The sequence below is a fragment of the Uranotaenia lowii genome, chromosome 3 (assembly GCF_029784155.1).
Source record: "Uranotaenia lowii strain MFRU-FL chromosome 3, ASM2978415v1, whole genome shotgun sequence".
NCBI classification, from domain to species: Eukaryota; Metazoa; Arthropoda; class Insecta; order Diptera; family Culicidae; genus Uranotaenia; species Uranotaenia lowii.
The window spans coordinates 41,519,668-41,540,131 of NC_073693.1; the positions used below are offsets into that span (position 1 = coordinate 41,519,668).

The window sequence follows — 20,464 nt, forward strand, 5'->3', positions numbered from 1 at the left end:
AACATTCGGGCACAGATGTCAAGGGGGTTGCTAAGGAAACATCAAAAGGAACGCGATCTGGAGGCGCGGTATAACCTCTATTCCGGGCCCTTGGCAATTAAGAGGATTAAATCCCTCTTTTCCTAAGACATCCGTTGCTTCTAGAAAAACCAGTAATTGTGTTTAGTCCTCACTGTAAGATCAGAGTCATTTTTTTTCAATGACTACAAGATTTTAATTGATTGTTTTGCTGCTTAGGAGGAAGTCTTAATAGTTTGGTTTCAGGAGTCGAAGGAATTTTTACCGGGTCTGCTGGTATAGATTGACATCATTTGCCAAGATATGTTGGCGTTGAGTTTCGTCTTTAGTTTTAGTTTAATCTTTGCCATAATTCGTTGGCGTGAAGATATTTTTGCCAAGATTCGTTGGCTTTGAGTTTATTATGATGTGTTTATGTATTATGTATTTATGTAGTAAGTTTTAGACACCTCTGCAGTAGGTGTTACGCTTCCGAGGTATGCTCGGAATGTAGTTGATCATTCTTTTTCCTTCGAACTCCTTGTGGCGTGCTTATGAAATTTTCATGGATTGCTGTCACAATCCATGAAAATTTCTACCAAAGCAGCAATGTTGTGTTACATTTGAATTTTGATTAGTTTGAGCAATGATATGAAAGAGCAATTTAGGCAACAAGTTTGATTCAATAACCCACCCGTTGCATAAAACAATACGAGCGTATTGTTTTTTAACCAAAACTGAGGATCAAGGAAGAAATGTGCAAGGTAAAAAAAAAAAAAAAAACCCTTTTTGGAAAAAACGACGTTAAGCGTGCAAATGAGCGGTAAAACGTCACGGCAGTTTCCGCCAAACAGTCAAGTGTGGCTGATATCCCGCGAAAAGCTCCGGAGAAGAAAAAAATTCCCGGTCCCCGGTTTCAATCAACGTGTCGGGGTAGATATTCTCGAGCTAAGCCGATTTTTTTTTACGATCATGGCTGGAAAAACGAAGAAGGAGGTTTTGCAACGACCGGAGGTCACCGAGCGAAATCATGCCGACCAGGACGGCATCGTCGATCCGGAAAGCTGCATCAAGCATCCGCTGCAATTCCATTGGACGCTCTGGTATCAGGAACCGGATAAGGACAAATCGTGGGGAGGCAACCTGAACGAGGTGGCCACCGTCGGTGCCGTTGAGGACTTCTGGAAATTATGCAACCACATCAAGAGCCCGTCGGACCTGAAGACCGGGGGCGATTGTTCGCTGTTCAAGCAGGGCATCCGCCCCATGTGGGAAGACGAGAAGAATTTCCGCGGCGGCCGGTGGGTGATCAACGTGCCCCGGCAGCAGCACCACGAATTGGACAAATAGTGGCTGGATACGATATGGTGTCGAATTGGCGAGGTTTTCGATAATCCTGAAGAAATTTGCGGTGCCGTCGTGGATGTTCGCCCGAAGATGAATGAAATTGCGATTTGGACCACCACTGTCATGAACCGGGACGCGCCGATGCCGGAGAAAGCTGTAAGTCAATTTCTTGCCATATTCGAACCATAAATTATAAAGAGGTTGGGTAAATTTGTTGCCAGAAAATTAAAAAACACGATAAACTAAATCTTATATTTTTTTATTATTATGGGCAACCGAAAGCCTAGTTTTTCACCATCACACTCATTGAGAGCCCCGCTCATTCCTCGCCTACTCACTGTGAAAGTCAGAGAACCTAGTGTATCTAAGAACCTTGGGTTTCTCTCGCTAATTTGGAAATACTCAGAGCCCACTTCAATTTTACTCAGACATCGCCTTTTGTATGACGCAGCCGTCGCTTGATCCAAAACTACTCAGTTTTTCCGAGTAATGGCTACTCAGACGACATGAAAATTGGCACTCAGCGAATTCGAGTGCTTGAAGGCGACAACTGAGTAAATGTTGATCAGTTTGCTCAAGACATTCGACGATGTTTGCATTCGTCAGCCAAAAACTGGGAAATTATTATGGTAAATATTTATTTTTATTGCTTATTCATGATTATTATAAGCACATTTTTCACCTTATTACAGGGTAGAGTAAAAAAAAAACTCGGAGGTAGGTGAAGGTCCCCCGGGAAACATCGATCAAACTTTTTTGCGAAAGCAATGGCGGATCAAACAAGTAATGATATTTAGGAACATCGATGTTGATGATCCAAGATGGTGATCGTCTGACTATGGTCAGTGGTCCAACTGTACGGGTGTTCATGCTCAATCCAGTGTGGCATATTGGGTGCAGGGAGAAAAAAACCCCGGCTCGGGTCGAACGAAAAGTGCGAACGTTTCAAATAGACGATGGCAAAGTTTTTTAAAATAAAGGATTGTGCGCAAAAATTGGACTTGTATATTAATAAAATATAAAATTCTATCCTTTTTATCGATTATCATACTGGGTTTGAACATACTGCTATGGAAAAACCGGCTAAAAACCGCTGCGGAATCATTCGCGCATTCTGAGTAATCATGGCTCAGTTGTCGCCAAAAGGGCGATTAGTCAGATCTGAGTAAAGGTCGTTTAGTCAGAACTGAGTAGGTGCGTGTAGGAAATGAGGTTAGTGATGTAGATAAACCATGTATCGGTTCGAAATCTGTAAATGATGAGTAATTGTCTCATAAAAGAGTGATCATGATAATATACGGTAATCTCGCGTAGAAATGGGTAATATTTACACATAGCTACAGAACTTTCATTTACTCAGAAACAGACACACCAGCTTTAGCGTGAATTACAAGAAAATTCATTCAGTTAAGTAATGATTTGAGTGATAGTCGGTTTTGAAATTTACAGTCGATGGATTTTTAAATTGTGCTTATGTTTTAATAACGACAGTCACTACAGTGCGGTTTTGGCGACAACTGAGTAACCGTCACTCTGAACTGAGTAGCTGAAAGTATAGCTGCAGTTTTGACGGTCATCGATTTATTCTTGCTCACCTTTTAGCTCGCTTCGTAATAGAAGCGATAGAAATAAAAAAAATGGTTTCGCTCGCATTCGCTGAGTATGCTACTGTGAGACACGCGGATTGCCAGTTTGAGCTGTTTCTTTCTTCATCAGCTTTTGAGATTTTGTCATTTTTTAATTATACTTATAGTTGTCAAGATTGGTCATATTTCTAGAGTTTGTTTTGATTAGGTCGTATGAACCAACATAAGGCAAATTGAGTTATTTACTGCAAACGATTCAAAAACATGTATTCTACGTTAGGTAGAATTTTGGATTCATTTTATCAATTTATAAATTTTAGAACATGAATTAAAATTAAGACGTATGATGACTTCCCGCATACTTAAAAACTGTATCTCAAATAGTCTAAACGATACATATACGGCTTCAGAAAAAGTGATTGTCTCTGTAAATGCAGCTTTAATATTGAACGGTACCTCGACAACGATAAGAACGGAACATGAACGTTTATATGAATGAGTGATGGTATCCGGAACGGTGATAGAATGGTATGAACGATTTACGTTAATTTTTCCTTAATCGTAAAAATCATCTCGAACCATTACCCATACCGTTCATTCTTTTTGTCAAACTCACGTCAAAAATGAACGAAACGCCGGTCAGAGATGCCAGGTGGTTTTGCATGAAAATCTTTACACATTTTTTATAAAAAATTTCTTTTCTTTTCTGTTATGACTTATACATATGCTAAATATATTACGTCTTACTGAACGGGGATTAGCACTTCTTTTACGCGATGCTTTTAAAAACATTTTAAATGACTTTATTCATGATACTCATGGGCCTTTATTTGTGAACCCATCTGAACTTGATTACAATTTTAAGTTAATTTGTCAATTTTGTAAGAATAATATACGTCTGACGAAACTTTATGCGGTTCCAATATATTTCATTGAACATAAATTGCAATAAATACAATTAAATATTACAAGAACTTTCGTAGTTGTGTATATTGGCTAGCATAAATTCAAACAGGCGGCCTAGAAACTTCAAATTTGCGTTGGCATTCTCGATTAAATGCTTTAAAAGGAATTAATTGGAATTTCTAAATCTAGTTTTAGTTTATTTATGTTATCATAACATTCTTAAATTATTACGCATGATCATCCTAATCATCTGTAATATTTATATTGACATTTCGTATCTCAATATTTGTACAAATATCGATAAAACATTGGACCTGGCACCACTGAAGCAAACGGTCTTTGTTCGATTTGTTTTGTTTGCTGCCGCCGGAAGTTTTTTTGTCACCGATCAGCGCGGAAATTCGATTCTCCCTAAACTTCTGCTGGAAGAGGAGCAATCGTCTCGCCGGAACATCATTGAAATCGATAAAATACAAAACCCGAGGACACTATTTGTACCAGGTAAGTGAAAATAAAAATTTTTTAGAACAAATCAGATGATACCGTTTCTATGTTCTAGGTTGTGGAGCCCTTATAGTTTTAACCGGATATAACAGGAGGAAGCAGACCAAAAATGGAAATCTGGAGCTTACTTGGTGCCATTAATATAGGTAATTCAATAAAATGGTTAAATTTAATAGCTTTATTTTTATTATCCGAAGATCCGAAAATTTTCCAATTTCATTAATTTGTGCGAATGTGTGCGTGCTTTTTCACGAACGGTCCCTAAAACAGTCAGCATAATGTTGGAATAAAGTAAAGTCAAATCGTTACAAAACTATTAACGTAAATGTTTAGATGTAAGAGATCCTCGAAGAAACTGTAACGATTACAGTTCGATGATCTTAATACGTTTTCCATAATTGGTTTTTGGACTTTAACCGAACTGCTTGTAGAACAGTTCTCCCATATAAGTGTTTTAACAGTTTTTAACAATTACATAACCTAACGACATATTAAAAATACTGTGAATTTGGAATTCACGATTCAACCAATGTATTTCACAGTTCGAAGAATCGTTTGCTAAAGGTTTTTTTACGCTTCATCAAATCGTCATTTGACTATTTAAGAAATCGTTTGGTTATAATCCTTATTTATGCGGGTTTCTCATTTTCGAGTGCAATTTGGTTTTAACGACTATTTGCATCGCGCTAATTTGCCGTGCATGCAAAAAGTCGCAAAACAACAGTTCAGCGAAGTGGTTGAAGCGTCCTTTTGCATTTTTTCCGGAAATTGCTTCAGAAAGACTACAAAAGTGAAAATATTAATCACACGCAGAAAAAGAACGGTGATGATTTCAACAAAACGGTTTTGTTATTTTATTTTGTAGTATTAATGCGGATGTTCAGGTAGTTTTGATGCAAAACTTTAATTAAAACCAACCTTGAAATTTTGTTATGTTTACAAAACTAGTTGTACCACCTGGATTGCATGGAGTTTCCACTGAATTATTTTAATAAAAAATATTTTTATAGTTTTAATTTTAAATGTGGATGACTTAAAACCAAAAATTCGTTAGTATTAACTAGCGTGTTTGTCGTTTGACGGAGTTTGACGCAAGCGAAAGAAAAAGAATAATAAAAGAAAAAAGTTTTTTTTTGTAACGAGTCCCCCAAAAAAATGGTTACCAGCAGTTTGCTGCTGGTTGTAATATTACGGTTCACTTTGGATGAGGTAAGTTTCAATTTTGATTGCTGATCGAATTAAATAATAAAAATTCCTATTTTTTTACAGAAGACGAATCACACCCATCGCCGATATGCTCTGGACCTTTGGCAAGAGGATGGGAGGACTTCATCGGAAACTACGGGATTGCATTTACAACCCGGCGCCCGCACGCTGGATTTCAAAGGGGAAAATCCGCAGTACAATTTAGTGATCATCGGGAGAACCAGCCACAGAACACAGGAGGAATAAATATATGGGGCTGCTGGCAAAGTTAAATCGACCGGATAAGTCGACTGCCATCGTCAACTGGTTGATCATTGCATAAGGTAAGTTTAAAAAGCGTCAACCGACCGGAAAACCGGTGGGAGTACAACATTACGTATTTTTTAATTTTTTTTTTCTTTTGTGTCCATTTCAGATGTTACGAAGTCGTCAGATTCACGTTTCGGTTCACGCTCGTCTGGGAAGCAACACCAACCGCACAAAGGTAGACATCAGGAGCCAAAGGGACAAATGATGACCTCATTGCCTATTCTAATGCTGATGTTTCAGCAGCATGTTAGTACAATAAAGAAATTTGAAACTTAAATCGTTTATAATTCATGATGAGAATCCAATAAATTTCAAAAAAAGAATAATAATACTATTTGAATCAAATAATTTGGCTTTGCTTTGAAATTAATGAACTGATCTATTTTAAACCACTTTTTATTTTGTTATTTTGGACAATCAATATTGTATTTCGAACCATACAACGAATGTTATAAGTTTTACCCAAAATTTTATTATTTCGGTCAAAATTTGGATTTATTTTTAAAAAGGGCTGATATTGTTTAAACAAAAACAAAAAGATGAATCCAAAGTGGAATTTTTTATCAAAATGGACTAAAATATATTTGTGCTTTTTCCCAACCAAAATTTTTATTATTTTTGGCCCAAATTTTGTTGTACTTACAAAATATTTTTCTGCGTGCAGAAATGGTAAGAAAAGATAGTTTTTGCTATTTTGGTACAAAAGAGGGCTTCAATATGTAACTTGGTAAGTTCAATTAATGTTAATATTTATGCTGCGCCAAATCGGAAAATATCAATCTCATATTTTACAGAGGCAGCCATAACAAAACAACAAGAGGCTATTTGGAAACGTTTCCGCATTCCTGGAACGTTCATCATTTCGAACAGCAAGCCACCAATGGTCAGTGGACTACGAACATTCCGTATGGACACTCCCTCGCAGCACCGATTCCGGTAATCACAGAACGGGTACTTTCAGGTAACATCTCTGCATACTATTAAGTTAAACATCAGTTTTCCATTAATTTCGATGGAAATTACAAAGATTGAGAAACATCCAATCAAGTTAAAATGAAATTAAATGTTAGTCTGCATAACGACGTTAGCGCCAAGTAGATAATGCAAAATGTCGTAAGTGCATTTTCACTGAATATAACTAAACGAATGGCCATATCGAATACATCAGCATGTTCTTCAACTATTTTCACATCTAATATAAGTTTTCCAGGCAGCTCTAAGCCTTATTCAAAACACTAGAATAAAATATGTGTTCAAAATTTTCAACAGCGATTTTCTCGGAACACGCAATGTGGCTCATACGACCTAATCAAAACAAACTCTAGATTTGTTTTTTTTCTTTTTAATTTTAAAAATTTTTAAACTTTAGTTATTATAAACAGTTATTTTCTGGTCGTGTAGTAGATGGATTCTAAACGAAAGTGCAATTTTCGACCTTCAGGGCCGACGCCATTCGGCAAAATGGAACCATACCCATTCGGTAAAATCAAAACGTCAAATTTATAACCAAAAAAGACCAAAAAAACATGTAACGAAGAACAAATTATCAACACAACAAATAAAGGCTTACCTCAGGGATGCCCCTTGAGTCCGATTCTCTTTAATATTTACACGAAACAACTGCATAATATCACACAACAAGGAACACTCATACAGTACGCGGATGACTTCACACTATTGGTCAAAGCCATAAACGCAACAGTCGCAACTAGAATAACAAACATCATACTTAACAAACTAACAACTGCTTTCAGATCCTTAAAACTTGAGATAAACCCGTCAAAAACAGCATCGATTATTTTTACCAGAAAGATCCCACAAATCATTAATTTGAAAATCGAAAATCAAGAAATAGAGGTTGTGGAAAAACACAGGTTTCTTGGAGTCATTCTCGACCACAAATTAAAGTACAAAGAGCACATACAAGAAACTATAACCAGAGTTAAACGTAAAATAAATATACTCAAAATGATCAGTAGGAAAAAAAGTGGAGCACACCCTAAACAGATGCTTCAAATAGCCAAAGCCATAATAAAATCAATTATTGACTACGGGATAACGGTATATGCCGCAGCCACTAAAACTACATTCCAAAAATTAGAACCAGCTTACCTCTCAGCCTTGAGACTTTCTATGAGATTTCTGAACTCTACACCAAATCACGTAGTATATGCACTAACCGGCGAAATTCCACTAATGCTCAGAGCAGAGTGGCTAGCAATGAAAGAACTAACAAAAACGCTGTATTTCAGAAATAGCCCAGTAACAGGGCACTTATCAGAGATAATGTCATACAATATAACTTCCAAAAACGTAACCTTTTTAGAAAGAATAGCAGCAGAAAATAAACACCTTCTAAAACAATTAGGCCCTAAAGTAGAGGAAATACGTTGCAACAAGATTAAAATAATAGATAAATTACCGGACGTATACAAAAAAGAAACAGCTAAAGATAAACAAAAAATCATAGTCACAGAATTGACAAACAATAAATATAAAGATTTCTTTAAGATATTCACAGACGGTTCCATCATAAACAATACAGTAGGCTACGGGTACTACGACCCACAGGAAAGAATATCGTATAGTGGAAGACTAAAGTCAGAATTCACGATAATGAACGCGGAACTCATAGCCATACTTCAAGCAACAGAATATATAAAAACTAAGAACATAACAGAAGCCGTAATACTAACTGACTCACAAAGTGCATGTACCTTGATGACCAGAAAATCCACAAACAATCATATTGTGGCAGCTATTAAAAACGCTACCGAAAATAGTAGCATAAATAAATTATACTTACAGTGGATACCGGGCCACTCAGGGCATATCGGAAACGAGCGAGCGGACTACGCCGCTAAACTCGGGACCACACGCCCACACATAGAAAACCATCTGCTAACGAAAGACGATCTACTAATAACAGCGAAACAAAACACTTTAAAAAAATGGCAAAATACTTACCAAACAATCTCAACTGAAAAAGGAATATTTCATTACGAACACACACCAATAGTAAATCTGAAACCTTGGTTTCACAATATAGTAATCAGCACCCTTGACACCATAATCCTCAATAAGGCATTTCCCCACTTGTCAGACGAACAGCTGATTTCTCATGTTTACATTTCCTCGGCATATCGTGGTAGGGTAAACATAACAACAACATTACCTATGTTCAATGACCAGATAGTAACGATATGAAATTGGCAATGCAATTGTAGTGGTTTTGCAAGCGCACCTTGGTGAGGAGCATATAAATTCTTTATTTGATGATTTGTAAATTCATAACAAGTTAAGACATGAAGGTTTGTTGATGCTTTTAATTAAAGAAACTTTGAAAAGAAAGCATTGAACAGTGCTTATCATCAAAGATCAAAATGGCGACCAGTTGGTGTTTAAATTTTTCAAAACAAAAACAAAAAGCTACCCTACCACAATCTGTCTCAGGAAATACTCTATAGGATTAAAACAGGACATACAGCCACCAAGGACCGACTAGCTAAATGGAATTTAGTGAGCTCAGACCTTTGTGAAACATGCGGAACTACTGAAGACCTGAACCATATTCTGTACACCTGTAATAAATTCAATCAATTAAGATCAGATTATAGTATACTAAACAACAACAAACAACTTATTGAAATACTTAAAGATAAAAACACCACAGAGCTTAACCAACTAGTTGAATATCTGCGTAATACAAAAAGGAATATTTAGATACAAAACCTCATTCAACTTTACCCCCTTCCCCAAAAAAACCACAACAACTCATTGAAAATTGATTCTGGATTTCTAACCCCACGCTATGAGAACGAACGGTCGCTTTAAAATATACGCGTACTGTTTACAAAACAGACAAAAACAAAATCCACAAGACTTGGCATTCGGCATCCGCAGCAATCGCGAGCAAAGTGAAAATGCTCACGAGTTTAATCACTTCCATACCGCACCGGGGGTTAGTATGAAGGTGAGCAAAATAGGGCCGATGCCGTCGGGACCGACAAAATCACCAAATTTGCTCACTAGAAAGGGGCGAGAGCAAACATGCACTGAAAAAATTCTACCGTTTTGAGCAGAATTAAACAAACGATGTCGCAGCGTGTAGATGTTTGTTGATATATTTATTTTAAGAAAAAAATTGTATCAGCTTAAAATTGTGGATGGTTTTTCTTGTAATAACTGCAGTTAAATTCGCAATTTCGTTACATTTTTTCGGGGTTTTCCAGGAATTGAACGAGAAAGTGTAAATGCTGGTTCTGATGGTGAGTTATTTATTTTGTATTTTATACTGTTTTTGACTTTTTTTCTACCTATGAATTTTGATAACATTTTTTCCTTTCTCACTCAATTTCAGATAAACAAACTTGAAGCATCGTAATTTGTGACCAAAAATGGTCACTCGGAGTTTCTCGGAGTAATAATAATCGAGACCAGTGCGCTGTGCAGGATTTTTGTATCCAACCGGCCGATATGGGTGGCATTCCAGTACTGTCCCTACCGATTCGGCTTCCGGAACGAGGTCCAATAAGTTTGCAACTAATGGGACCCAGTTTTTCGGAGCAGCAATTATTTCAATCAGCACGTTGGATAGAAAAAGAAGTTGAAGATTTTTTAGAAAAGTATGATTTTAATATAAATATAATAAACAAATAAAGTTGAATTTTAGTTGAATTGTTTGGTTTGTTAAATTTTGTTTTTCGGGTCCATTTGTTAGGAAATATAAGTGCCCGGCGTTTTGAAAGCAAAATCGAGCTTAATTCGAAAATATATTCTTATCTGAACTTATTTTATTCAATCAAGTCGTCCTACAATTCAATAAGTTTTTAATCACAATCCAGCAAACGGGTGACACGGAATTGGAAACACCGTAAGGAAAACTCAACGCTTTACAACCACCACCGGTTGAAAGCGGTGTCCTATAGATACGATGACGAGGCCAAGCGAAGCAAACATCCTGCTCGGAAGTTCTTGCTGCATCCGTCATCGGACCCGATTGCTGGTGTTCGAAGCTGCTTGGCCTTGCTGCTTCTGTATGGCATGTTCAACCAGGATGTAGACTTTGACGTCACGATACGGATAGCAGCTATCCCGTCAAATAACTGCCAACACCCCCAGGCCCTTTTAAGACCAACATTCATCGAAATTTGAGCAAAAAACTGACGACTCCGAAAATTTACTCGGTACGTATTAATTTAAATTTAGATTTTCTTCAAAAGTTTTCTCAGTGCAATGCTAAATTTAAAAATAATTATGCTACCGCCGAAAGAGTGTGTATCCCAAAACCGGTCCGCTGAAATGAGCAAAACCGGGCCGCTTAAGCCTAGTCCACACTAAGCAACATGAACGGCGATTTTTGTTATGAGACGAACTTTGTTGTCTGTTGTTGTTGTTGGAAAAATGAGACGGTCGCAGTGTCTCCCGAAGAAAATGGGAGACGCTGAGACCGTCTCGAGACGAACCGTCTCCTAGTGTGGACTAGGCTTTATACTCACTCAAAGGGCTGAAGAAAGCAAACATTTCCGTACCTAGTTTTCAGTCAAGAAACCCGCAGGAAAAAGAAAACTGAAACGAGTGAAACACGTATATGGGCAACATGGCCGTCTTCATTGCAACAAGAGGCAATTTTTTAATAATCCTTAAAATGATATCTGCGGCTCGGGAATGTTAACCAAAGGGATCTTTGGTAACATTAACAAATTATGGTTGGACACAAAACGCAGAGTTTTCAGTATAATCCTTGTTAAAATTGATTAGAAATTTGCACTATGACAACAACAGATGCGTTCGGCAACCAAAATGTTACCCTATTTCGAGTCTGTTATGGGGTGAAGTGTTTAATTTCGGGAACCACACTGACGTTCTGGTACCAAAAATTTGGTACGGTGCGTTTGTATGCGATTTGACAGCTGGTTCAGTCCTCTGTACTCACTTAAGTGCGTTTGCTCTATGGGCCGATAGGTTCGTGCCAAAAGAGAGAGAAGAAAAAAAAAAAAAAAAACATGTGCTGCTGTCAGCTGCCGGTTCAATTTTCCAGGTATGCGACTGTCTTTCAAAATTTTAAATTTTATAATTTTCTTTCAAATTAATCAATTTTTCGAACGGCAAAATGTTGATGTTTTGTCCCACGTGCGGTAATTTATTACTAGTTGAGGAAGGTACCGATTCGCTGCGTTTTTCCTGCAACACCTGTCCGTACATCTGTAAAATCAAGCGAAAAATTTCGACCCGCATCTACCCGAAGTTGAAGGTTAGTAGAGGAAATGGTGTTTTTCAAATTTCGATCAATAACACTGGGGTTTGTTTTCGACAGGAAGTGGATCATGTTATGGGTGGTTCTGCCGCCTGGGAAAACGTAGATTCAACAGATGCCGACTGCCCGGCCTGTGCCCACAATCGTGCATATTTTATGCAGATGCAAACGCGCTCGGCGGACGAGCCTATGACCACATTCTACAAGTGCTGTAGTCCGACCTGTGGTCACAACTGGAGGGATTAGTTTGAGATAAGGTTAGTTTAAGTTTTGGGGATCGTATTATGTTCGTTGTACGAAACTTGTTAGCTGTTAAGATATTCAGAATTAGTTCAATGCGTCAGTTGGGAGAAATTTCAGTAAAAATGAACGGTGTTGCATCATCTCCCGGAAGCAACGTTATCAAATGCAATGACAAAAAGGCTATTCGCCAGGCTGCTAACCTGCTCGAATGTGGTCAGGTCATTGCACTTCCCACGGATACGGTTTATGGGTTGGCGTGTAGCGCAAATAATCCTGAAGCCATTCAGCGACTTTACGCCATTAAGGGTCGTGCTGAAACGAAGCCAGTAGCGATTTGTGTGGCCGAGTATGATGATTTACGCCATTGGGGACAGGCAGATCATTTGCCAGATGCTTTGCTGCAGCAGCTGCTTCCTGGGCCGGTGACGATTGTAGTGCACAAGTCGGTCCATCTAGATAATCCTTTTCTGAATCCAGGAATAGTCAAAATTGGTATCCGCATTCCGGATTTTGAATTTATTCGACAGGTATCGAGGAACTTTCGGGATGGCCCGGTTGCGCTGACGAGTGCCAACAAAAGCTCGGAACCGAGCACTTTGAATGTTCGGGAATTTGAAAAGCTGTGGCCCATTTTGGGAAGCGTATTCGATGGTGGTCAGTTGGGATTGATCGAGGAACAGCGGGCCGCTTCTACGGTGATTGATCTGTCCGAGAAGGGCTGGTATAAAATAATCAGGAAAGGCGTTGCTGCAGAACATACCGCTAGGGTAGTACAGAGATTTGGCTTTGTAGAAAGGGATTAGCATTGTTGATTTACAGTTACGAAATAAAATGGAAAACGTGATGAAGCGGGTTTTTTTTTCTTATAGCTTAAGTTTAGAGAAGTTGATTAAAAATAAGAAGCGTTCAGAGGGTCCAATTAGTTCACAAAACGTGAACAAGTTCTCTCAATGAAGGGAAGCCAGGTTTCGTTTCAACATTTTTATCAAAATAATAAAATAAGATATTCTACAGAAATATTTTTCCATTCATGTGCTCGAAACATTGTATCATCTTTATACAAATACAATTTAAGGGCCATTGGAATCAGCTCACACTATTGATTTGCATCAACCTTTCCCATGCAATCATATATATGAGTAATCGAATCAGAAAATATATCTCAAATGAACACGGAGTTAACTACTGATGACAGCATTACATCCACTAGAAGGAACAAACCGATATCATGGTGCGGAAATCTACGATTTCCTTTCCTGAGCCTGCAAGCCCGGATGAGGCCCGTTTGCATTGGCATGGATGGACTTTCCTAACGAGATGGGTTGCCTGGTTTGAGGTACTTGCGATTTAAGCCTCTGCCAACGATTAGGAGGCCAAACAATCTGCGTAGCTTGGGCCGTTATCAGCCCCAGAGAAACTGGCCCGAACGTATTGCTATCCAAAGAGTTCCCTGAAACGATAGAAATGTAAGTTCGTTAGGTCAAAATCTACTGATCAGTATTTAATCGAAAATACTTCACCTGTATGGTCTCCTTCGACCCAACAGTGACCTTCAGGAACCTTAACGTACTGCATTTTGTAGCCGAGCGTCTGAATCACATCGCCCTGCAGCCCCACGACGCGTTTGATGATTTTCTGGTTTGGATCTTTGGGCGATATTAGCGATATAACATCTCCCCGGGCAACGTCCAGATTGCGCACCGCCCATCGGGAAAGAAAAACGTAGTCGACAGTGTTACTTTCATCCGGATTCAAAACCGGTTGCATCGAGATGCCTTCTACTCGGGCCACATAGCCCACGCAATCAAAAAACGTTACCCCGATCGGTACCCCCAGTAGCAGCGATTTGACGAAGAGTGGAACCCGCATATCGATGTGTCGGCTCTGTTAGAAATGTGTGCAGCAATCTAACGACACGGAACGAAGACGAAAATTTCACTCCAGACCGAGTATTCACGTTAATGTAACATTATGGTCGTCCCGAACCTCGGTTGAAACAAGCTGTTGAAGTCCTGCTTCCGCAATTCTTCCTGCGATAATTGTTACAATTACGGTAATTTTTTCTGCTGCTTCTGACAAACGGGGCTGAATTTGTTGTTTGTTATGATTGTGCAATAACCGCAATAACGCCTGCGGTTGCTGCAATGGTGCCAAAATTTATAATTCAATTGTATAATTTTTACACTTTTGATCTTGGAAACAAAATATTATCTTTCAATTTTTAGAGATTCAGTACTTACTTTCTTTTTTAGAAATTAACTTCCCTTTGATCTCATTTTATGGATTTTGTTGTTGAATCGAACAGCTGATTTCCGAAACCTTCTGAACTACATGGTTAAACACGCATATTAAGCACTTCGATTTGTTTCAGTGTGCTAGCATCCGCGTTTGACGTTTCGGGGAAATTCATCGCATTGTATTTGGCCCATTTGGCCACCCTATCTCAAACATAGAAGTCATTTGTTTACAAACATAAAAGCGGTTCCGTGCCCGGCGTTGTAAACTGCAGCATTTAAAATTTCTAATTTTATCAATGGAAATCACTAACCAAAGTACGATTTGTTGTATCTTTTCATTTGTAACAATTTCGTCTCTACATTAGTTAAAAAAATCGTAAGTTAACTTTCATCCAGCAGCTGATCAATCCCATTCTTTCGCAGACTTTTTGCAGCAGCTTCCATCAGTGCTGCGAACCATCCAGGAAGCGGACTTTTTCGCCATCGATGGTGAATTCACCGGATTAACTTCGGATCGCAACGTGTTCCCATTCGATACACCGGAAGAGGTGTACCTGAAAACGATCGACAACTGTTCCGATTTCGTCATCATCCAGCTGGGGTTGTGTGCGTTCCGGGTTGATCCGGACAGCGGTCAAGTCAGCTACAAATGCTACAATTTCTACTGCTTTCCCCGGGGTCGATCGCATCCGTTTGCCTGCCAGGGCGATAGCATGCACTTTTTAGCTGAGAATGGGTTCGATTTCAACAAGCTGTTCCTGGAGGGTTTGTCCTACTACGGAGAAGCCGACGAGGAACGATTTCGCGCAGATCTCAAAGACCGACAGGAGCAACGAGCGGCTACTTTGGAAGCATTAGATGACGAAGAAGCCAACGGAGAAAACAGCAACGTGAACATGGTTCCGGTACCACCGACTGAAGAGAAAACCTTAAGCGAAATATCTGAGAAAATAGAAGCATTCATAGCTTCAGATGAAGTTAACTTCACCATTTCAAACTGTAACGGATTTCAAAGAAAACTCGTTTACCAACTGATTGAGACCAAATTCAAAAAGAATATTTCAACGAGCTCAGTTAATCTTGAAAACAACCATAAAGGTATTCTGGTCGAGCGAAAGCGTACCAAGGATCAGGAGGTTGAGTTAGAGAAACAGCGATGTGCCCAAGAACAGGAAGACTTGACGAAAGCGATTGGCTTATCGCTGGTGCTGCAGGAACTATCCAAGGCTAAAAAAATGATCATCGGCCATAACATGTTGCTGGATTTACTGTTTATCATACGGCAATTTTTCCGGCCGTTACCACCGAACTATCAAGACTTCAAAAAGGTTGTGAGGGAACTGTTTCCGCTGTAAGTTATCCCCTCAGATCAAAATTAAAAATCATTCATATCTTCTAAACCCTTGTTTCTTACAGCATACTGGACACCAAATATCTGTGCACGAATGGAGAAATAAAGGTGCACGTTAATTCGTCGGTTCTGAGTCACGTGTTCGAAGCCGTCCAGAAGGAACCCTTTAAGCTGCCGGAGGTGGTCAGCGGCTTCGAGGATCACAAGTACTGTCCGAACGAGATGAAGCAACACGAAGCCGGTTTCGATGCGTTCCTAACGGGGCAATGCTTTCTGGGTTTAGCAAGTTTCCTTCAAGTGGACATAAAAAATGTCGAAAAGGATCCAATTCTGAAATCTTATTTAAATAGGTCTGTTTGGTCTGTGTGACTGTGTTGTTTCTGATAAACGATATTCATACCTAAAATTATACATTTTTCAGAATTTTCTTGTTGAGACTTGCCGAGGTAAATTACATCTACATACATGGGAAAGAACGTAAGTTGAGAGTATAATTTTCATTATTCCACGAATAAATCATTTTATCTATCTGTTATAGCCACCTTTTCGCGGGATCACATCTTCTACATCACCTTCCCGGAGCAGTGGCGCCAGAGCGATATCGTCAATCGTTTTCGCAACTACGGGCAGGTGTATGTGAATTGGGTCAGCAATAGCTCTGCCTTCGTGTCCCTGCATCAGCGAGACCACGCCGGGCAGGTTATTCGAACAATCGACAAATCACCGGTCGGGTTTACCATTTGCTCCCTGAATCAGTTCAAAGCCAAACAACAGGTATGCTCAACGTTATTCTAATCCAAACTGATTCCAAATAATATTTTCATTTGTCTCATTCTCAGTGTGCTGGAGGAACGAAGCGTAAACATGATAGTGGGAATAAGGAAACGGAAGTGGTGCTCCCTGCAGTGAGCGCCAGTGAGGTGGCGAATTTCGGCGCCGGTAATAACCCCAAGAAAGCAAGGAAAGCGTTTGCCGAGGACAACGACTGGTAGGTCGAAGAATTTTGTACCTATACTTATTGCATTTCGACGAATAATGACGAATTTTATGCTCTAAATGTTTTACCTTCAGCGAAGGCTTTGTTACTGAACCGAAATTTTGGTCCCTGTTATATATTCTGATATTTTAAAAGATAGGTTTCTATTCCAACGGTGCACTTCAAAATGAAGTTCGACCTAATCTCTTGAGGGTTTTCATTTTGATATAAAATTCCTTTGGAATTTTATGTACTTTATTGAAAAATTTTGTTCAACTTTTTTTTTAGAGCACCTGTATCCGTGGTCCAAACTGCCGGTTTAGACCCAAATTCCGACCCGAGCAACCGCATTGGTGATCCATTATACCAGTTTCAACTCAACTTTTTTTAGAGCTGGTATAAGGATTGATCCAAAACTGATGAGATTTGGATCCAATTTGACGCAGTTCTAAACCGTTTGACAGTTAATGGAACACGAGTGCAGTTGCCAGTTTTTTCATTGGATCGGATCTAATTTCATTGGTTCAATTCTTGTATAAATTAGACCCACGAATAGACCACGAATACAGATGCCCTTATAAATTAGGCATATTATTTTACAAATATTTAGTCAAAGAATCGGACTATCACTGTACTACATCGTATATACCCTATAGGAAAATAACGCTAACCAAATCGCACGATTTCGTAGAGTCTCAATTCAACGCAGTTGGGACACGATTGGCGTTGCCAGTTTTTTCACTGGATTGGATCTTATTTCGTTGGTCCAATTTTGTATAGATTAGACCCAAGATTAGACCACGGATACAGGTGCTCTTAGAACTGCGTGAATTTGGATCCAAATCTCATCAGAGCACCTATATCCGTGGTCTATTCTTGAGTCTAATTTATACAAGAATTTTATCAAAGAAATTAGATCCAATCCAGTGAGAGCACCTGTATCCGCGGTCTATTCTTGGGTCTAATTTATACAAAAAATGGACCAAAGAAATCGGATCCAATCCAGCGAAAAAACTGGCAACCCCACTCGTGTCCCAATAACTGTCAAACGGTTTAGAACTGCGTCAAATTGGATCCAAATCTTATCAGTTTTGGATCAATCCTTATACCAGCTCTAAAAAAAGTTGAGTTGAAACTGGTATAATGGATCACCAGTGCGGTTGCTCAGGTCGGAATTTGGGCCAAAACCGGCTGTTCGGACCACGGGTACAGGTGCTCAGTTTTGGATCGATCCTTATGTCAGTTCTAAAAAAAATTAAGTTGAAACTGGTATAATGGACCACGGATACGGTTGCTTTGTTCGGAATTTAAGTCGTAACCGCCTGCATGGACCCCGGATACTCTTAGAGCACCTGTATCCGTAGTCTATTCTTGGGTTTAATTTATACCAGAATTGAACCGACGAAATTAGATCCAATCTAGTGAAAAAACTGTCAACCCCACTCGTGTTCCATTTACTGTCAAACGGTTTAGAACTGCGTCAAATTGGATCCAAATGTCATCAATTCTGGAGCAATCCTTATACCAGTTCTAAAATTTTTTGATATGAAACTGGTATAATGGAACTCGGATGCGGTTGCTTGGGTTGGAATTTGAGTCTAAACCGGATGTTTGGATCACGGATACAGGTGTTCTTAGAGCACCTGTATCCGTGATCTATTCTTGGGTCTAATTTATACAATAATTAGGGCACCTGTCTCCGTGATCCAAACAGCCGGTTTAGACCCAAATTCCGACCAAAGCAACCGCACTGGTGGTCTATTATATAAGTTTCAACTCAGCTTTTTTTAGAACTGGTATAAGGATTGATCCAAAACTGATGAGATTTGGATCCAATTTGAAGGAATTCTAAACAGTTTGGCAGTTAATGGAACACGAGTGGGGTTGTCAGTTTTTTCATTGGATTGGATCCGATTTCTTTGGGTCCAATTCTTGTATAAATTAGACCCAAGAATAGACCACGGATACAGGTGCCTTTAGACCAAAAAAGTTAGATCCAATCCAGTGAAAAAAAATGACAACCCCATTCGTGATCTATTAACTGTCAAATGGATTACAACTGTGTAAAATTGGATTCAATTCTGCTCAGTTTTGGACTAATCCTTATACAATCATATTTCAGCACGTTGAGCCCTTCGTCCTACTGCAGTTGCAAACTTCCCTGACTTCTCAGGTTTCTTACAAAGTTGTATTTGGATTCGTATCGCACCACTCGTATCAAACAGTCGCGTTTTCAAACGTCCCGATTTTCGCGAACTAAAAGTGAGTGTGATCTCGTCCAGTAAATCCGGGTATTTGTGCCGTTCGGACGGTTACAGCGGTGTTTTGTTCCGTGACATTCGTTTCCTGCCAAAATCAGGTCAAGAAGATTAATCCCAGCTCAAAGAAGGGTCGATCAATCGCCACGAGGTCCGCCGCCATTGTTTGGCGAACCAAGTGCTTCATTATCATCATCGAATTGGTCGTTCTCGTCCGAGACCTAGTCGAGACGTTGCGGTCATCTTTAACCAACGAGGAGGGGCCAGCGCTCGTTTGGTTGGGTTCTTCGGTTGACGTCATCCTTGAGGATCAACGCAGAACCACGTGGTTGGATCAGTCCATATACACTGGAAGAAATATTATTCCAAAAAGTGCTAAAATAATTTGTAAGTTCTTTTTTATTTCATTTTTCACTTTCTCTTTTTCTATCATATTTCCCTTTATATATATTTCGAAAATTCTGTGCTTCGCTTATATTTTGAACACGGAGGGCATTCGTGTTCCCGTTGAGAAATATGAGCGAAGGCGGGGGATTATACCCTCCAACTGGGGATGATGCGGATGTCATCTATGAAGATGAGGAGCATCTGGAGGATTCGGCGAATGCTGGTCCTTCAGATGCAAATCGTTCTCGGATGGATGACAATGTCGATTCATCCCCAGTTGAGAGTAGAGTCACCCGGCTCCGACAATATACAGAGGGCTCATCTTCCTCTGGGCCATGGGTGGTTTTCATCCGGCCCAAAGCGAACGGTAAACAGCTTAATGTGGTTCAGATCACCAAAGATCTGGCGAGGTGGCCCTCTGTAACCAGTGTTACGAAACTGCGTCCGAACAAGCTGCGCGTTGTTGTGGCTAACTGGAAAGCCGCAAATGAGATTGTGGCCAGCAAATTCGTAAACCTAGAGTATCACGTCTATATCCCGTCTCGAAACGTAGAGATCGAGGGCGTGATCACTGAAATGAGCCTACAGGCGGAGTACGTTAAATCCAACGGCGTTGGTAAGTTTAGAAGCCTTGATTCGACTTCGGTCGATATCTTGGATTGTCGCCAACTCCAAACTGCCACCGTCGTGAATGGAGTTAAAAAGTACTCCCCTTCGGCCTCATTTCGTGTGACCTTTGCGGGTACCGCCCTCCCTCACTACGTTTTGATTGACGGAGTTTTAAGATTACCCGTGCGACTCTTTGTGCCTCGCCCAATGGATTGCAAAAATTGCATTAAGTTGGGGCACACTGCGTCGCACTGCTGCAACAAGCCGCGGTGCCCCAAATGCGGGGAGAATC

At 39.6% G+C, this 20,464-nt stretch overlaps 5 protein-coding genes and 2 long non-coding RNA genes across 7 annotated transcripts; 6 read left to right on the forward strand and 1 right to left on the reverse strand.

The window, feature by feature from the left end:
- Window positions 1-678: 678 nt before the first annotated feature.
- On the forward strand, window positions 679-1,574 carry LOC129756431 (eukaryotic translation initiation factor 4E-like). The gene has a single exon (XM_055753307.1). The coding sequence runs from the start codon at window positions 814-816 to the stop codon at window positions 1,345-1,347; it is 534 nt and encodes a 177-aa protein (XP_055609282.1). The 5' UTR covers window positions 679-813; the 3' UTR covers window positions 1,348-1,574.
- Window positions 1,575-5,420: 3,846 nt separating this feature from the next.
- LOC129750820 (uncharacterized) lies at window positions 5,421-6,126 on the forward strand. Its single transcript, XR_008738502.1, has 3 exons — window positions 5,421-5,549; window positions 5,610-5,869; window positions 5,962-6,126. It is a non-coding gene; the product is annotated as an uncharacterized LOC129750820 (long non-coding RNA).
- Window positions 6,127-9,778: 3,652 nt separating this feature from the next.
- LOC129757729 (uncharacterized) lies at window positions 9,779-10,651 on the forward strand. The gene is made up of 2 exons (XR_008739777.1): window positions 9,779-10,123; window positions 10,216-10,651. It is a non-coding gene; the product is annotated as an uncharacterized LOC129757729 (long non-coding RNA).
- Window positions 10,652-11,904: 1,253 nt separating this feature from the next.
- On the forward strand, window positions 11,905-12,357 carry LOC129753510 (DNA-directed RNA polymerase III subunit RPC10). The gene is made up of 2 exons (XM_055749329.1): window positions 11,905-12,108; window positions 12,172-12,357. Exons 1-2 carry the CDS (start codon window positions 11,968-11,970, stop codon window positions 12,355-12,357), a joined length of 327 nt encoding a protein of 108 aa, XP_055605304.1. The 5' UTR covers window positions 11,905-11,967.
- Window positions 12,358-12,395: 38 nt separating this feature from the next.
- On the forward strand, window positions 12,396-13,198 carry LOC129753508 (threonylcarbamoyl-AMP synthase). The gene has a single exon (XM_055749327.1). It carries the CDS (start codon window positions 12,396-12,398, stop codon window positions 13,155-13,157), a length of 762 nt encoding a protein of 253 aa, XP_055605302.1. The 3' UTR covers window positions 13,158-13,198.
- Window positions 13,199-13,329: 131 nt separating this feature from the next.
- Window positions 13,330-14,502, reverse strand: LOC129753509 (mitochondrial inner membrane protease subunit 2). Its single transcript, XM_055749328.1, has 2 exons — window positions 13,875-14,502; window positions 13,330-13,804 (listed from the first exon to the last, which is right to left on the reverse strand). Exons 1-2 carry the CDS (start codon window positions 14,221-14,223, stop codon window positions 13,596-13,598), a joined length of 558 nt encoding a protein of 185 aa, XP_055605303.1. The 5' UTR covers window positions 14,224-14,502; the 3' UTR covers window positions 13,330-13,595.
- Window positions 14,503-14,790: 288 nt separating this feature from the next.
- LOC129755518 (poly(A)-specific ribonuclease PARN-like) lies at window positions 14,791-16,999 on the forward strand. The gene is made up of 6 exons (XM_055752053.1): window positions 14,791-14,906; window positions 15,015-15,942; window positions 16,008-16,292; window positions 16,364-16,419; window positions 16,481-16,716; window positions 16,782-16,999. Exons 1-6 carry the CDS (start codon window positions 14,888-14,890, stop codon window positions 16,932-16,934), a joined length of 1,677 nt encoding a protein of 558 aa, XP_055608028.1. The 5' UTR covers window positions 14,791-14,887; the 3' UTR covers window positions 16,935-16,999.
- Window positions 17,000-20,464: the final 3,465 nt, after the last annotated feature.

What these genes read in the sequence shown, in the direction of transcription:
- LOC129756431 (XM_055753307.1), top strand. Translation starts at nt 814, where the DNA reads ATGAGCGGTAAAACGTCACGGCAGTTTCCGCCAAACAGTCAAGTGTGG.
- LOC129753510 (XM_055749329.1), top strand. Translation starts at nt 11,968, where the DNA reads ATGTTGATGTTTTGTCCCACGTGCGGTAATTTATTACTAGTTGAGGAA. An exon ending in GCATCTACCCGAAGTTGAAG is followed by an intron (nt 12,109 to 12,171) that starts GTTAGTAGAGGA and finishes TGTTTTCGACAG; the next exon opens with GAAGTGGATCATGTTATGGG.
- LOC129753508 (XM_055749327.1), top strand. Translation starts at nt 12,396, where the DNA reads ATGTTCGTTGTACGAAACTTGTTAGCTGTTAAGATATTCAGAATTAGT.
- LOC129753509 (XM_055749328.1), bottom strand. Translation starts at nt 14,223, where the DNA reads ATGCGGGTTCCACTCTTCGTCAAATCGCTGCTACTGGGGGTACCGATC. An exon ending in GGTCGAAGGAGACCATACAG is followed by an intron (nt 13,805 to 13,874) that starts GTGAAGTATTTT and finishes CTATCGTTTCAG; the next exon opens with GGAACTCTTTGGATAGCAAT.
- LOC129755518 (XM_055752053.1), top strand. An exon ending in CTGAAATCTTATTTAAATAG is followed by an intron (nt 16,293 to 16,363) that starts GTCTGTTTGGTC and finishes TACATTTTTCAG; the next exon opens with AATTTTCTTGTTGAGACTTG. An exon ending in CTACATACATGGGAAAGAAC is followed by an intron (nt 16,420 to 16,480) that starts GTAAGTTGAGAG and finishes TATCTGTTATAG; the next exon opens with CCACCTTTTCGCGGGATCAC.